General features: G+C 43.8%; 1 protein-coding gene across 4 annotated transcripts in view; it reads left to right on the top strand.

The window, feature by feature from the left end:
• LOC122555449 (ubiquitin-associated and SH3 domain-containing protein A-like) overlaps nucleotides 1-18,511 on the top strand; it is a 76,493-nt gene that overhangs the window by 44,368 nt on the left and 13,614 nt on the right. For 3 of the 4 annotated variants that reach the window (XM_043701465.1, XM_043701464.1, XM_043701466.1), the window contains exons 6-8: nucleotides 1,956-2,100; nucleotides 9,022-9,125; nucleotides 10,099-10,205. In XM_043701465.1, the coding sequence (XP_043557400.1) occupies nucleotides 1,956-2,100; nucleotides 9,022-9,125; nucleotides 10,099-10,205 (356 nt within the window). The remainder of the gene's footprint in view (nucleotides 1-1,955; nucleotides 2,101-9,021; nucleotides 9,126-10,098; nucleotides 10,206-18,511) is intronic. The other variant, XM_043701467.1, reaches the window with a different exon arrangement.

Genomic DNA, 18,511 nt, shown 5'->3' with positions numbered 1-18,511 from the left:
GCCTATCACCCTCACCTTAACCTCCTTCCACCAATCACATTCCCAATGCCCCTCCCCCAAGTTCCTCCTCCCTACCTTTTATCTTAGCCTGCTTGGCACACCCTCCTCATTCCAGAAGAAGGGCTTATGCCCGAAACATCGATTCTCTTGCTCCTGGGATGCTGCCTGACCTGCTGCGCTTTTCCAGCAACACATTTTTCAGCTATGAGCTATAAGGACAGGTTAGAAAACGTGGGGTTGTTCTCTTCTTGAGTGGCAGAGACTGAGGAGAGACTATAAAATTATGAGATGCATATATAGAACATAGAACATTACAGCACAGTACAGGCCCTCTGGCCCTCACTGTGCTGACCTGTGAAACCAATCTGAAGCCCATTTATCCCACGCTATTCCATTCTCATCTATATGCCTATCCCATAACCATTTAAATGCCCTTACAGTTGGTGAGTCTACAATGTTGCAGGCAGTGCATTCCATGCCCCCACTACTCTCTGAGTAAAGAAACTACCTCTGACATCAGTCCTATATCTATCACTCCTCAATTTAAAGCTATGTCCCTTCGTGCTAGCCATCACCATCCGAGGAAAAAGGCTCTCCCTGTCCACCCTATCTAATCCCCGATTATCTTATATGTCTCAATTAAGCCGCCTGTCAACCTTCAACAGTCTCAGGTCCCTCAGCCTTTCCTCGTAAGACTTTCCCTCCATATCAGGCAACATCCTGGTAAATCTCCCCTGAGCTCTTTCCAAGACTTCCTATAATGTGGTGACTAGAACTGTACACAATACTCCAAAGTTTTGTACAGCTGCAGCGTGACCTCATGGTTCCGAAACTTGATCCCTCTACTAATAAAAGCAAACACACCATATGCCTTCTCAACTACCCTATCAACCTGGGTGGCAACTTTCACGGATCCGTGTACCTGGACATCGAGATCTCTCTGCTCATCTACACTACCAAGAATCTTACCATTAGCCCAGTACTCTGTATTCCTATTACTCCTTCCAAAGTGAATCACCTTACACTTTACCATATTAAACTCGATTTACCACCTTTCAGCCCAGCTCTGCAGCTTATCTATGTCTCTGTGCAACCTACAACATCCTTTGTCACTACCAACAATTCCACTGACCTTAATGTCTTCTACAAATTTACTAACCCACCCTTCTAAGCCCTCATCCAGGTCATTTATAAAAATGATAAACAGCAGTGGACTCAAAACAGATACTTGCAGTACACCACTAGTCACTGGACACCAAGATGAACATTTCCCATCAGTCACCACACTCTGTCTTCTTTCAGCTAGCCAATTCTGATCCAAACTGCTAAATCAGTATAGGGATGATGGTCAGAATCTTTTCCCCAGAAATGCCCAATACTAAGAAGCAAGAAGGTGGGAGGGATGGGGAGAGTTCAAAAGAGACGTGAGGGGGAGGTATTGTATTACACAGAGAGTGGTAGGAGTCTGGAACGCACTGACAGGGGTTGAGGCAGATACAATAAGGATGTTTAAGGGACTTTTAAATAAGCATATGAATATGCAAAAGATGGTGGGATATGGACCAAGGGCAGGCAGAACAGATTACGTGCATTTGGCAGCATGTTCAGCAAAAGACTGTGGGTCAAAAGGCCCATTCCAGTGCTGTATTGGTTTATGAAAGAACAGCTGATATTAAGCTTCATGTGTGGAAAGTGGAATATACCCAGTGACTGTTCCTAATGAGTCAATCCAGGAGCAGCAAGTGGATCATCTCAAATGCCATGTCAAGCAGGAGTCTTCTTGTTTGAATCCAGATTCCGAGTTGAAAACAATTTCCACCTAACTAACCCAGTCCTTCCATGGAAAGGTACAGCCTTGTCAGAGAGCTGGTAGAAACACAAGTGAAACAATTCTCTAAATCTGTGGCATTAAAAACATCGTAATCATTTCATAGTCTGTTTTTCTATTGGTGCAGCTCTTCACCTTGACCCTGAAGTGAGTATCCGAGTGGAACCAGGCCTGTTTGAATGGACCAAATGGGAAGGTGAACGGACAATCCCAAACTTCATGTCTGTGACTGAACTCAAAGCAGCAGGTTACACTGTGGATGGCAATTACAGGTATTCACCATAATTAGCCTCGGTGACACTCCCAAACCTTCCCTTATTCAGTTAAAGAGAATATGGAGTGGGAAGTTGATCAGGAGAGGAAAAAGAAATGTGGAGATGGGCTGAGTAATAATGGAGAAGGGGAGAGGTGGGAATAAGAGAGAGTTTGACGAAGAGGGGAGAAGAGGAAATGGTTGTGCAGCTGGGGAGAGAGAGGGAGGGAACAAGACTAAAACTGGCTGATGTTATTAAAGTGGAGGGGTCACAGTGACTCGGCAAATAGCAAAACCAGGAAAACAATCAGGTTTGGGCTGACAATTAACATTTGTAGGTAAAAACAATGACTGCAGATGCTGGAAACCAGATTCTGGATCAGTGGTGCTGGAAGAGCACAGCAACTCAGGCAGCATCCGAGGAACAGTAAAATCGACGTTTCGGGCAAAAGCCCTTCATCAGGAATAAAGGCAGAGAGCCTGAAGGGTGGAGAGATAAATGAGAGGAGGGTGGGGGTGGGGAGAAAGTAGCATAGAGTACAATGGGTGAGTGAGGGAGGGGATGAAGGTGATAGGTCAGGGAGGAGAGGGTGGAGTGGATAGGTGGAAAAGGAGATAGGCAGATAGGACAAGTGTGCCAGACAAATACCAGGCTATGATCATTTCCAATTAGAGTCATAGAGCCCCACAGCATGGAGACAGGCCCTTTGACCCAAACTGGTCCATGCCGACCAAAATGTCCATCCACACTAACCCCATTTCCCTGCAGTTGGCCCATATCCTTCTAAACCTTTCCTATCCATGTATTTGTCCAAATGCCTTTTAAATATTGTTAATGTTCCCACATCAACCACTTCCACTTCCACTGGCAGCTCATTCCATATGCGTACCACCCAATAAGTTAAAAAAGTTGCCCCTCAGGTTCCCTTTTATTCTTTCCCCTCTAAACTTAAATTGATGCCCTCAAGTACTCGATTCCCAAACTCTGAGAAAAAGACTGACTGCGTTCACCCTAGCCATGCTTCTCATAATCTTATACACTTCTGTAAGATTCCCCTCAGTCTTCTATACTCTAAAAGGAAAAAGAGACAATCTAACCACAACCCCCTGACATTCAATCGTGTTCCCATCACTGAATCCCCCACCATCAACATCCTCAGGGAAGGTATTGATCAGAAACTCACTGGTCTCACCACATAAACACAGTGGCTACAAGAGCAGGTCAGAAGCTGCGAATACTGTGGCAGGTAACTCCCCTCCTGACTCCCCAAAGCTTGTCCATCACCTACAAGGCACAAGTCAGGTGTGCGATGGAATATCTCCACTTGCTTGGATGAATACACCTCCAACAACCCTCAAGCAGCTTGACACGATCCATGACAAAACAGCCTGTCTGACTGGCACCACATCCATTCCCTCCACTATCAATGCTCAGTAGTAGCAGTGTATACTGTGAACAAGATGCACTATAGAAATTCACCAAGGTTCTTTCAACAGCACTTAACAAAATCCAACAATACTCATGAAGTTTGACACCATCCAGGACAAAATAGCACATTTGACTGGCATTACATCTATAAACATCCACTCCTTGCAACACTAAGGCTCAGAAGCAGCAGTGTGTACGATCTACAAGATGCACTGAAGAAATCCATCAAGGGTCCTTAGGCAGCGTCTTTCAGACATAGTCTTCATGAGCCAATTACAATCCCAAAGTCTCCTTTTCCACTGCAGACTACGTGTTCTGGTAATTGTTTGATTTCTTACAGAAGTTTCACTGACTTCTCTATTCCTAATCATGTGGTCAATGATCCCACACAGACACTACAGTGCATCTGAGATATATGCTCTTTTGAATGGTTCTTCAAAATTGGCCTGGCTATCGAAAATGCAGATTTCATCACACGTTGAAGTTTGAGTGAGATAAAACAAGCAACTCTCCATCCATTGTCGTAAGGAGAGGCTGGATAGATTGGGGCTTCTTTCACTGCAGCATAGGAGGTTGAGGGGTGACTTTATAGAGTTTTATAAAATCATGAGGGGTATGGATACGATGAATGGCCTTAGGGTGGGGGATTTCAAGATTGGGGGCATATTTTTAAGATGAGTGGAGAAAGATTTAAAAAAGATATGAGGGGCAAATTTTCTTTGTTACATAGAGTAGTTCGTTTGTGGAATGAACTTTCAAAGGAAGTGGAGGATGCTGGTACAGAAAGAACATTTAAAAGACATTGAGATAAGTTCATGAATAAGAAATGTTTGGTGGGATATGGGCCAAATACAAGCAGGTGGAACTACTTTAGTTTGGGAACATGGTCAGCATGGATCGGTCAGACCGAAGGGTCTGTTTCTGTACTGTATGACTCCATGACACTAACTGTTTAGAACAGCCTGAGCAATATGTGCAGAAAAGCAAACACTTATCATGTAGCCTGATTTACAGGAAGCCTTTCTAAAAAAAAAAATTGCATGTTCACAGTGATCTTTCAATGACCTTTTGTAAAGAAAGCTCTCCAGATGTCACCACAAAGCCTAACATAAATGGTTTTTTTCCACAATCCTTCAAAGCATAAGTCCTCCAAGCCATGTTAAGTATATCAGGTGAAAGACAAACTCTTGAGCAGGCTGTATTATCTGTGGTTGAATAAAGAAGTCAAGAAAAGTATGTTTAAGAACAGCAACAGGGATAATCTAGGAAACTATAGACAGATGAGGGAAATTATTGAAGAAGGTCATTAGGGACAGGATTTACTCCCATTTGGAGAAGAATGAATGTATTAGGGATAGTTTGCATGGTTTTGTGCAGATGGTCCTCTCTCACAAGTTTTTTGAGGAAGATGATTGATGAGGGTAGGGTTGCGGATGTTGTCTTTATGAAAGCATTTAACAAGGACCCTCATGATAGGGTGGTCCAGAAGATTAAGTCGCATAGCGAGTGGCAAGATTGATGCAAAATTGGCTTGGTCATCGAAAACAGAAGGTAGTTATGGAGCGGTGCTTTTCTGACAGGAGATCTGTGACTAATGGTGTTCTGCAAGGATCAGTGCTAGCACATCTGTTGTTTGTAATATGTATGTATGATTTGGATGCAAATGGAGGTGGTCTGATTAGTAAGTCTGCAGATGAAAATTGGTGGAGCTGTGGATAGTGAGGAAATTTCTCAAAGAATGTAGTAAGATATAGTTTAGTTGGAAAGTTAGTTGGATAAATGGCAAATGGAGTTTAATCGGACAAGTATGAGGTGATGGATTTTGGGATGTAAAATAAAGAGGAAAGCATACAGTAAAACGGCAAGTCCCTTAGGAGCATTGATATGCCGAGGGATCTTGGGGGTCCAAATCCATAATACCCTGAAAGAGTCTACACAAGTGGGTAAAGAAGGCAAAAGGCATGCTTGCCTTCATCAGTCAAGGCATTGAGTATAAAGGTTGACAGGCCATGTTACAACTGTGTAAAACTTTAGTTAGGCCACCTTTGGAGTATTATGTGCAGTTCCAGTTGCCATGCTATTGGAAAGATGCAGAGACTTCGGAGGGGCTACAGAAGAGGTTTACCAGGATGTATTAGCCAAATGGAGAAGTTGGATAAACATGGGTTGTTTTCATGAGAATGTCAGAGGCTGAGGGGCAACCCAACAAAAGTATGTAAAATTATGAGAGACATGGATAAAGTGGATAAACAGAATCTTTTTTGCCCGGTAAAAATGTCAAATAGGGAGCATAAGTTTAAGGTGAGATGGGGAAAGTTTACAGGAAATGTGTGAGGTAAGCTTTTCACACAGAATGGAAAGTGCCTGGTACATGCTGCCGGGCAAAGTAGCAGAAGCAAATGCAATAGCAATGTTTAGGAGGCTTTTGGACAGATTCGTGAATAGACAGGGGATCAGGGCATACGGACCATTTGCAATTATTTTAGAATGGCATCATGGTTGGCATATTCACGATAGGTTGAAGGGTTTGTTCTTGTGCTGTGTTGTTCTATGTTCTATCAGATTGTAAGAAAACTCTACAAATCTGCAAGGATTAGTGATAGATTTTAAGAACCAGTAAAAATGATTATAAAAGAAGAGGCAATATGACATAAAACTAGCTAGTGATGTAAACACAGATAGCAAGATCTACAAATTGTTACATCGGAATAAAGTAACGAAAGCTTTTGCTGTTCTTGCTTGTGCTTTTCTTGGGTTGCCTTCGCTTTGACTTTGATAACTTCTCAAAGCCAAGGGAAAATCAAGAGATAATCAAGATGCAGGAACTTCAAACAGTTGCCATCACTAGGGGGAAAAGAGCTAGGATAACTATTAGTTAGAAGTTGTGAGAAGTTCCCAGGACCCAATGTCCTGCATCTTCAAGAAAGTGGCTGCAGAGATTCTAGGGGATTGATTATAATCTTCCAAACTCCTTGAGATTCTGGAAGAGCTGCAGGGGGTTGGATAATAATAAATTTAATTCAGTTTTTCAAGAAATGTGAGGTAGAAAGCCTGAATCTATCAGGTAATTAGTTAACATGTCTATTGTAAAGAGGTGATAGCAGGATACTTCAAAAATCACAATGTGCTCAAGCAAGGTCAATATGGCTTTCTGAAAGGAACATTGTGTTTCATTAAGTTAGACAAATATTTTGAGTAAGTAAAAAGCAAGGCAGATAAAGAAGAACTTGCAGATATGGCATATTGGTTTTCCAAAAAGAAATAGTGAAGCAAATAACACATCGATATTGAGGAAGAATTGGTTTGTAAAAATACACACAAAGTGAAAGCTTGCCATGTATACTTGCACATATATACATGAGCTGCCCAAGACACAAAAGTCAGGTCCTTCTGCACCTTATTTCATTATGGCCTAGAAAAGGCAGTAGAATGGGGACTGAGACATCTGGCAAAGGAACCTTGGGATAAATGATTAATATTTGTGCAGATCCATGTTCTGAGTCTTTCACATCAGTATCATAGGATCATAGAATCCCTACAGTGTGGAAAGAGGCCATTTGGCTCAACAAGTCCACACCCACCCTCCAACGAGTAACCCATCCAGACCCATTCCCCTACCCTATTCCTCTACATTTACCCCTGAATAATGTACCTAAATGACACATCCTTGAACACTATGGGCAGTTTAGCACGGCCAATTCACCTAACCTGCACATGTTTAGATTGTGGGAGGAAACCTACCCAGGGAGAATGCGCAAACTCCACACAGACTGTTGCCCGAGGCTGGAATCGAACCCAGGTCCCTGGTGCTGTGAGGCAGCAGTGCTAACCACTGAGCCACCCTGCCACCCCAATGAGGCAACCAGCAACTTGTTACTCAGCAGTCCCTGCAGGTGCCTCTGAACTATTTCCTGAGCATTACAGAAGGCCATTCAGCCCATCATATCTATGCCAGTATGAAGAACACACATAAAGCAGGAACTTTACTGAACTCTCATGCACAGAAGGAATTCACTCCAAAGAATTGTTGTGCCCTCACATGCCCTCTTCAGTCTAGATTCTGGCTCTTTAGGAGTAACAGCATCACCAAAATGGAAAAGATCAATTCAAGTACATAGTCATCCTGCAAGTTGTTCAAAAGATCACTTTTTTATATCTAGTGAAATTTGTAAAAGACTTTTGGAACTGAGATCTGCTCAGGATAGATATGATTGGATTAGCACGAAAGGTGTAAAGACAAAGGGCAGTGATTTGTGGCGTGGCATGAGGACCAAGACCACGAAGAGGCCAAGAGATGGTGTTGCATGCTCTTCTTGGCCTAATGAGTGTGGGATGAGGAGTTGTGAGGGGTGAGGACTGGAGTGACAAATATTAAATAAAATTAAACATTAAATGTGGCAACCAGCCCCATTGTACTCAGCAATCCCTGCAGCTGCCTCAACTGCTTCCTGAGCCCAACAGAAGGCCATTCAGCCCATCATATCTATGCCAGTCAACAAAGATCTGACTGCACCAAATCCATTTCCCAGCTCGAGGCCTGTGGTCCTGGAGGCAATGCAATGTAAGTGAATTTCTAAGTAATGTTTAAAGGTTACAAGAGTTGTTGACTCAACCATCCTTTCAGGCAGAGTTCCAGACTCCAATCATCATCTTGAGTGAAAACAATTCTCCTCAACTCTCATCTCACCTTCGTTCTCTGGCCCCTGGTTAGTGGCCCTTCCACTAATGGACAAAGTGCCTTCCCATCCACCTATCTATTCCCCTCACAATCTCACAAACACCTCCAACAGGTCCCCTCCCAACCTTTGCACCTCCAAGGAAAACAACCCCAGCCTATCCAATCTTTCCTTGTAGCACAGACTCTCCAGCCCAGGCAGCAGCTTGGTCAACTCCCCTTTACCTGCTTTAGTGTTATCACATCCTTCCTATTATGTGCATTTTATACAGCTTTAGTTTAACTTCCTTGTTCTTGCATTCTCTGCCTCTGGCTAATAGAGGTAAATATTCCATATGCCTTCTTAAACATCTTATTCACCTACCCTTCTGCATTCAGGGATCTGTAGGTATGCCCCAACTACTAACTGGAATGAAAATTCTTGTATTCAGGACACACCTTCCCAAGGCAATCCAAGATATTTACCAAATCTACACATCTCCAGTCAGGAGTAACAATCCGACATTCCTGTGGAACTGGGAGGTGTCAAAAAGCTATTTCTGATTTGCTGACACAGAGAAAAATGGTATACGATTGTTTTAAACTGATAATTATACACAACACACAAATGAAGTGTTTTCTACATTGTTTGGAATTTGGGGCTGCACCAATCTTCTGGCTTGAGATTTTGTGGGAAGGGGATTGTGTAATGTGCAAACATCATTGTTTTGTTGTTCTATTAAAGCCAAGCAACCATCCATGGTACAGCCTGTTGCAACAAGACCTACACCAAGAACAATTGGGAAATATTTATGACTAATTTTATAAAAAATATAAATCCTTGTGCTTTTTGATAGTGTCCATATTCCTGTCTGCAATCTGGTTCCATCAGAAACATATGAAGACTACTTTGATCGATGTTCTTCGGTAATGAAAGCAATTATAGGCAACAGGGATGAAGGTAAGAGCAGCAGCTATGAACTAACGGATTCATAGCTCATTAAAATGTTCATTGTTTAAGGACATTACATCAGATCCCTCGCAAATCAATATATAATCTATCATATGTAAATTTGTTTTTACTCATTTGTGGGGCGTCCCTAGTTGCCCTTGAGAATGTGATGGTGTGCTGCTTTCTTGATCCACTGCAATTCCTATGCTGTGTGTTGACCCACAATGACACTAAACAGGCATTAATCTTACATTACATTCTCACAATTAATGTGGGGTAAGTTTGGACCAAGTTAATGATCGATACTTTTTCCTATTCTGGCAGTAATTAGCCTTGGGCCATTCTTGCGATGCTTGGCATCATCTCTGATCATCTTACCCGGCCAGACACAGCAGCAGAAAATGTACCCTGAGCCTCACTCACCCTGTCATCATTTGAAGGACTAATATCAGTAAAAATGGTTCAAGTAATGAATGTGAGAACGTGTATGAGAAGCACTGTGATAGTCAGCTGTTTAAGGGAAACCCGTTGTCTTGCTATCTTGTCTTGCTATAATTGAGGGCCTCAAAACAAGGTCCACCATCTGTTATTGTCCTCACAAAGCTACATATTACCAAGCTATTCTCTCATCCAATTCTGTAACTTTCAAACAACCAATAACTACCTACTTAATTTGACAACAGTTTAAATTGATCAAGGCATCCATTTCCTGTGGATACTATGTTCTGCTTGGCCCTTACATCTGTTCAAGATTTTTATCTCTCCACCCTTCAGGCTCTCTGCCTGTATTCCTGATGAAGGGCTTTTGCCCGAATCGTCAATTTTCCTGCTGCTTGGATGCTGCCTGAACTGCTGTGCTCCTCCAGCACCACTTTAATCTAAACATCTGTTCAAGATGGTACCCTTCTCTTTGAAATGATGAAAATAAACTCCAAAAATCATTTTTCTAAAGAGCTGTATGGTTCCTTCTGGAATATTTCAGGAAATATTCTGCTGGTGGCTCATGCTTCAACCCTGGATTGCTGCACCCGCCCTTTGCTGGGGCTACCTCCAAAGGACTCCAAGGAATTTGTCCAAATGGTTCGAAAGGTAAGATGCTTTAAATAGAAATACAGAGGGAGGACTAAACTGCTGTTGGGACCCCTGCCCTCACACACATTTACATTGGGTATTCTGGCGAAACCAACTGTGATGGTTGCTGAAGGTGGAACTACTCAAGACCAGGGAGGTGAGGGAATAGGTTTGTGGTTGTGTGGCAGGGGAGGGATGAGAGGATGAAGTGGAAGGGGAAGAGGGGAGGAGGATAGAATGGAAGAGAAATGTAGGACACAGGGAAGAGAAGTGAGCGGAGGGAAGAGCAGAGATGGATGTGTTTGGAGTGTGAGGGAAAGGGTAGTGGAGCAGGTCGGGGAGGTAAGGTAGTTGGAGGGGCCAAGAGAGATGGAATGATTGGGGATGATTGACGTGGGGAGGCAGAACAGATGTGAAGCTGCAGTAGAGAGGGTGAGGTTGGATGTGATGCAAGCAGATAAGTGGGGATAAGGGAGGTGATACTGGATGGGGGGGAAAGTAAAGACAGGGTGAAGGAGGGAGAGAAAGTGGCAAGGAAGATAAAGGGTGAATTGAATTGAATTTATTGTCATGAGTACTGAGGCACCATGAAAAGCTTTGTCCCCCCTTTTAAAGGAAGGATGGTGAAGAAGAAAAGGTGGTCATGATTTGGAGATGCCGGTGTTGGAATGGGATGTACAAAGTTTAATATCACACAACAACAGGTTTAATTGGAAGCACTAGCTTTCGGAGCACTGCTCCTTCAGGTGGTTGTGGAGGATCAGATTGTAAGATACAGAATTTATAGCAAAAGTTTACAGTGTGATGTAACTAAAATTATATATTGAAAAAGACCTGAATTGTTTGTTAAGTCTCTCATCTTTTAGAATGGGCATGTTGGTTTGAAAGTAAGTGAAAGAGGGGAGGGTTTGCAGTGTGGTGGCAGGATTGAAATGACAAGAGAAGGTGGACAGGATAAGTAAGCTTCACACAGTCAGGACAGGGAGAACCCATTCAGAGTCAGACACAGCATGAGTGAGTCTATAGTTTGGCAATGAGAGAAAATAGTGCAGTGGGGCCAGGGTGGGGTTGGGGGGTGGTGGGGGTGAAGGGAGTGGTACTTTTCTTTGCTTCTCTTTGGGCTCAGAGCCTGCAAGGTTTTCTAACAGGATAAGGTGAAGTTCAGAATCAGGGCCCCAGAGCAATAGATTACCATCACTCAAGCAGGGAATTAGGAGTGCAAGAAGGTGCCATGAAATGACCTTGTTAAACAGGGTGAAAGAGAATCCCCAGGTCATTCTATGTATACATTAAATACAAGAAGATAACTGGGGAAGAGGTAGAAGGGAACTTATGCTTAGAGCAGAGGATGTGGGTGAGATCCTAAATAAGTACTTTGCATCAGTATTCACCCAGAAGAAGGATATGGAGGCCTGTGAGATTTGTGTGGAGCAGGCTAATATGCTAGGGCATTTTCAAATGCAGAAAGAAGTGGTGTCGGGTCCCTTAAAGAGCATTTAGGTGGATAAAGCAGCCAGGGCCTGATGGTATCTACCCCAGGTTCCTGAGAGAGACAAGAGAGGAGATTGCTGGGGCCTTGAGCAAGATCATTGTATCCTCATTAGCCACAGGAGAGGCCCTGGAGGACGGGCGAGTAGCTAATGTTGTTCTGTTCAAGAGGAGAAATAGGGATAATCCAGAAAACCATACATGGGTGAGTCTCACATCCATAGTTGGGAAGCAATTGGAGAGAATGTTTAGGGATAGAATTTATGCACATTTGGAAAAGCATGGCCTAATTGGGAACAGTCAGCATGGTTTTGTGCAGGGCAGGTCATGTCTTACTAACCTGAGTGAATTATTCGAGGAGGCAACAAAGGTGATCGATGAGGGTAGAGCAGTGGATGTTGTCTAAATGGTTTTCGACAAGGTCCCTCATGGTAGGCTCATCCAGAAGACTAAGATGTATGGGATCCACAGTGACTTGGCCACATGGATTCAGAATCGGCTTGCCCATAGAAGGCAGAGGGTAATGGTGGAAGGGTGTTTTTCAGGCTGGAGCTCGGTGTCTAATGGTGTACCACAGGGATCCATACTGTGATCTCTGCTGTTCGTGAGATATAAACAACTTGGATGAAAATGGAGGTGAGCGGGTTAACAAGTTTCCAGAAGACACAAAGGTCAGTGGAGTTGTGGATAGTGTAGAAGGTTGTCGAAGGATTCAGCAGGATATAAATCAGTTGTAGATGGGTGGAGAAATGGCAGGTGGAGTTTAACCCGGATAAGTGTGAGATGCTGCACTTTGAGAGATCAAATGTTAAGGGAAAGTATACAGTTAATGGCAGGACCCTGAACAGCATTGACGTACAGAGGGATCTTGGGGTCCAAGTCCACAGCCCACTGAAAGTGGCCATGCAAGTAGATAGGGTGGGAAAGAAGAGGTATGGGCATGCTTACCTTCGGTGGTCAAGGAATTGAGCACAAAGTCAGATTATCATTTTGCAGCTTTATAAGACTTTGATTACATCATACATAGAGTATTGAGTTCAATTCTGGTCACCACATTACAGGAAAGGTGTGGAGGTTTTGGAGAGAGGGCAGAAGAGGTTTCCCAGGATGCTGCCTGGATTAGAGGGTATGAGCTATAAGGAGAGGCTAGAAAACCACAGGTTGTTTTCTCTGGAGTGACAGAGGCTGAGGGGAGACTTGATAGATGTCTATAAAATTATGAGATGCCTGAACAGGGTTGACGGTCAGAATCTTTTCCTAGACTTGAAATGCCTAATACTAGGGCACGCATTTAAGGAGAGAGGGGGAAAGTTCAAAAGAGATGTGAGGGGCGAGTTTTTCTTCATTACACAGTGTATGGTAGGAGTCTGGAATGCGATGCCAAGGGTGGTGGTAGAGTCAGATACGTTAGGGGCATTTAAGGGAGGCTTAGATAAGCACATGAATATGCAAGGAATGGATGGATTTTGACGATGGGCAGGCAGAAGGGATTAGTTTAATTTGGTGTCATGTTCAGCAAAAGTTTGTGCGTCAAAGGCTCTGTTCCTCTACTATATTGTTCTGTGTAACCTGGAAATTCATTGGTTGGTGAGGATTACACATTTGACTATATAGAACATACTTCAGCTCTCAATGTCGCACCGACCTGTGGAACCAATCTGAAGCCTATATAACCTACACTATTCCATGTTCATCCATATGTTTATCCAATGACCATTTAAATCCCCTTAAAGTTGGCGAGTCTACTACTGTTGCAGACAGTGCGTTCCACACCCCTAGTATTCCACTACTGAGGAAAGAACCTACCTCTGACATCTGTCCGATATCTATCACCCCTCAATTTAAAGCTATGTCCTCTCATGCTAGTCATTACCATCCAAGGAAAAAGGCTCTCCCTGTCCACCCTATCTAACCCTCTGATTATGTTATGTCTCAATTAAGTCACCTCTCAACCTTCTTCTCTCTAATGAAAACAACCTCAAGTCCCTCAGCCTTTTCTCTTAGACCTTCCCTTCAAACCAGGCAACATACTAGTAAATCTCCTCTGCATCCTTTCCAAAGCTTCAACATCCTTCCTATAATGCAGTGACCAGAACTGTTCGCAATACTCTAAGTGTTGCCATATCAGAGTTTTGTACAGCTGAAGCATGACCTCGTGGCTCCGAAACTCAATCCCTTTACCAATAAAAACTAACACACCGTATGCCTTCTTAACAGTGGCAAACTTTCAAGGATCTATGTACCTGGACACCAAGATCTCTCTGCTCATCTACACTACCAAGAATCTTACCAAAAGCCCAGTAAAATACTCTGTATTCGTGTTGCTCCTTCCAGAGTGAATCACCTCACTCATTTCCGCATTAAACTCCATTTGCCACGTCTCAGCCCAGCTCTGCAGCTTATCTATGTCCCTCTGTAACCTGCAACATTCTTCTGCACTATCCACAATTCCACCGACCTTAGCGTCATCCGGCAAATTTTCTAACCCATCCTTCTACGCCCTCATCCAGCTCATTTATAAAAATGACCAACAGCAGTGGCCCCATAACAGATCCTTGCGATACACGACTGGTAACTGAACTCCAAGATGAACATTTCCCATCAACCACCACCTTCTGTCTTCTTTCAGCAAGCCAATGTTTGATCTAAATCACCCTCAATCCCATGCCTCTGTACTTTATGCAATAGCCTACTGTGGGGAACCTTATCAAACACCTTACTGAAATCCATATACACCACATCAACCGCTTTACCCTCATCCACCTGTTTGGTCACCTTCTCAAAGAACTCAATAAGGTTTATGAGGCACAACCTACCCTTCACAAAACCGTGTTGACTATCCCTAATCAACTTATTCTTTTCTAGATGATTATAAATCCTACCTCTTATAACTTTTTCCAACATTTTATCCACAACCGAAGTAAGGCTCATTGGTCTATAATTACCAGGGTTGTCTCAACTCCCCTTCATGAACAGGGGAACCACATTTGCTACCTCCAGTCATCTGGTACTATTCCTGTAGACAATGACGACATAAAGATCAAAGACAAAGTTTCTGCAATCTCCTCCCTGGTTTCCCAGAGAATCTGAGGATAAATCTCATCCACTCCAAACTTTCCAGAATTGCTAGCACCTCCTCCTTGTTTACCTCAATCCCATCCCAAAGTTCAAGTCCCCCATAACAACTACCCTGTTACTCTCGCTCCTTTCCAGAATTATCTTTGCTATCCTTTCCTCTACATCTCTGGAACTATTTGGAGGCCTATAGAAAACTACTAACAGGGTGAGCTCTCCTTTCCTGTTTCTAACCTCAGCCCATACTACTTCAGTAGACTAGTCCCCATCAAACATCCTTTCTGCCACTATAATACTGTCCTTGACTAACAATGCCACACCTCCCCCTCTTTTACCACCTTGCCTGTTCTTACTGAAATATCTCAATCCCGGAACCTGCAACAACTATTCCTGTCCCTGCTCTAGCCATGTCTCTGAAATGGCCACAGCATCAAAGTCCCAGGTACCAACCCATGCTGCAAGTTCACCCACTTTATTTCAGATGCTCCTGGCATTGAAATAGACACACTTCAAACCAACTTCTTGCTTGCCGGTACACTCCTGCGACCTTGAAACCTGATTCATGACCTCACTACTCTCAACCTCCTGAACACTGGAGCTACAATTCAGGTTCCCATCACCCTGCTGAATTAGTTTAACCCCCCTCCCGAAGAGCATTGGCAAATTTCCACACATCCCCCCTCCCAGGGTATTGGTACCCCTCTGGTTCAGGTGAAGACCATCCTGTTTGTAGCAGTCCCACCTATCCAGAAAGAGCCTCAGTTTTCCAGGTATCCAAAACCCTCCCTCCTGCACCATCTCTGTAGCACTTGTTCAACTCCTCTCTCTCCCTATTCCTTGCCTGACAAGCACGTCGCACAGGCAACAAACCTGAGATAACAACTCTGTTTGTTCTAGCTCTAAGCTTCTACCCTAGCTCGATCAATTTCTTCCTTACATCCCTTGCATTGTTGCCTATGTGGACCACGACCTGGAGCTGCTCCCCCTCCCCCTTAAGAATCCTGAAAACATGATCTGAGACATCACAGACCCTGGCACCTGGGAGGCAACACAGCAGCCCCGAGTCTCTTTCGTTCCCACAGAATCTTCTGTCTGTTCCCCTAACTATGGAGTCCCCAATGACTAATTCTCTACTCCTCTCCCCCCTTCCCTTCTGAGCAACAGGGACAGACTCTGTGCCAGAGACCTGTACCCTATGGCTTACCCCTGGTCCAAAGGCCCATTACAGCCTTCTTTCAAAATATAGATGAAAAAGCTGAGTTCCAAAGGTGTGGTTATTGTGACAGCCCTAGACATCAAGGTCACATTTGACTGGCTGTGGCATCAAGGAGCTCTAGCAAAAGTGGAGTCAATGGGAATCAAAATAAAAGATCTGATTTTACTTTGGAGTAATTCCTGGCCCATCGGAAAATGGTTGCGGCTCCACAACATCTGGAGTAGTTCCTCAGGATGGTGTCCTGGGCTCAGCCATCTTCAAGTGTTTCATCATTGACCTTCCCTCCATCATAAAGTCAAAATTGGGATTGTCCGCTGATGACTGTACGCCTCATTTATTTTATCCAAGTTTGGACAGACTATTGCCAAGTAATAGATGCACCACGCAATTGCCAGCTAATGAACCTCTTTTAACAAGAGAAATCTAGCATCTTTTTTTTTAAATCCATTCACAAGGGCATCACTGGCTAGGCCAGCATTTATTGCCCATCCCTAAGTTCAGAGTCAACTACATTGCTGTCCATCTGGAGTCACATGAGGGTCAGACCAGGTAAGGATGGAAGTTTCCTTCCCTAAAGGACATTAGTGACACAGATGGCCTTTTCCTGACTATCGACAATCGATTTATGGTCATCATCAGTATCTTTGTTCTAGATATTTATTGAATTCAAATTCCACCATCTTCTGTGGCAGTATTCGAACCCAGGTCCCCAGGAATTTAGCTGGGACTCTGGATTAACAATCTTGCCATAATACAACTAGGCCATCGCCTCTCCTTCATGTTCAAAAAGATTATCATCACCAAATGCCCCACTATCAACATCTTCATGGTGGCCACTGACCAGAAATTGAATGAACCATATAAATACAGTGGCTACAAGACCTAAGATTCCTGCAGTGAATAAGTCACCTCCTGAATCCACCATCTGTCAGGCACAATTCAGGAGTGCAATGATATATTTCGGGCATTCCTGATGAAAGGCTTATGTCCGAAACGTCAATTCTCCTGCTCCTCAGATGCTGCCTGACCTGCTGTGCTTTCCCAGCCACAGCAGATACATGGGAACTATATGCAAATACCCCTCCAAGCCACTCAACACCTGGACTTGGAAATACATCACCATTCCTTCAGTGTCACTGGGATGAATTAGAACATAGAAAAGTACAGCACAGAACAGGCCCTTCGGCCCATGATGTTGTGCTGAGGGTTAATCCTAATCTAAAATAAAATAACCTAACCTATACTCCCCTCAATTCACTGCTGTCCATGTGCAAGTCCAGCAGTCGCTTAAATGTCCCCAATAACTCTGCTTCCACAACCACCACTGGCAACGCATTCCATGTATTCACAACTCTCTGCATAAAGAACCTATCTCTGACGTCTCCTTTATACCTTCCTCCTACACCTTAAAACAATGACCCATCATGCCAGTCAATCCTGCCCTGGGGAAACGTCTCTGGCTATTGACTCTATCCATGCCTCTCATTACCTTCTACACCTCGATCAGCTCACCTCTTTTCATCCTTCTCTCCAGAGAGAAAAGTCCGAGCTTAGTCAACCTCTCTTCATAAGCCAAGCCCTCCAGTCCAGGCAGCATCCTGGTAAACCTTCTTTGCACCCTCTCCAAAGCCTCTGTATCTTTCCTATAGTAGGGCGACCAGAACTGGACACAATATTCCAAGTGTGATCTTACCTGGGACTTGTAGAGCTGCAGCAAAACCTTGTGGCTCAGAAACTCAATCCCCCTGTTAATGAAAGCCAAAACACCATATGCTTTCTTAACAACCCTATCCACTTGGGTGACAACTTTGAGTGATCTATATACTTGAACGCCAAGATCCCTCTGTTCCTCCACTCTGCCAAGAATCCTGTCTTTAATCCTATATTCAGCATTCGAGTTCAACCTTCCAAAATGCATCACTTCACATTTATCCAGGTTGAACTCCATCTGCCATTTCTCAGCCCAGCTCTGTATCCTGTCAATGTCGCGCTGCAGTCTGCAATAGCCCTCTATATTATCGATGGCACCTCCATCCTTTCTGTCATTGGTAAATTTACTAGCCCACCCCTCAACCTCCTCATCCAAGTCATTTATAAAAACTACAAAGAGCAGAGGCCCAAGAACAGAGCCCTGCGGGACACCACTCACCACTGACCTCCAGGCAGAATACTTTCCATCTACAACCACTCTCTGCCTTCTGTCAGCCAGCCAATTCTGAATCCAATTAGCCAAATCTCCCTGTATCCCATGCCTCCTGACTTTATGAATGAGCCTACGATGGGGAACCATATCAAATGCCTTGCTGAAGCCCAGAAACACCACATCCACTGCTCGACCTTCAGCGATCTGTCTCGTCACCTCCTCAAAGAACTCAATAAGATTTGTGAAGCATGACCTGCCCCTCACAAAGCCATGCTGACTGTCTTTAATCATGCTATGCTTTTCCAAATAGTCATAAATCCTATCCCTCAGAATTCTTTCCAAAACCATGCTGACCACAGACCCAAGACTGACTGGTCTGTAATTCCCAGGGATTTCCCTATT

Source organism: Chiloscyllium plagiosum, chromosome 12 (assembly GCF_004010195.1).
Source record: "Chiloscyllium plagiosum isolate BGI_BamShark_2017 chromosome 12, ASM401019v2, whole genome shotgun sequence".
NCBI lineage: Eukaryota > Metazoa > Chordata > Chondrichthyes > Orectolobiformes > Hemiscylliidae > Chiloscyllium > Chiloscyllium plagiosum.
Note: the sequence above shows the minus strand (reverse complement) of the source record. Positions and strands in the feature narration are given on the sequence as shown.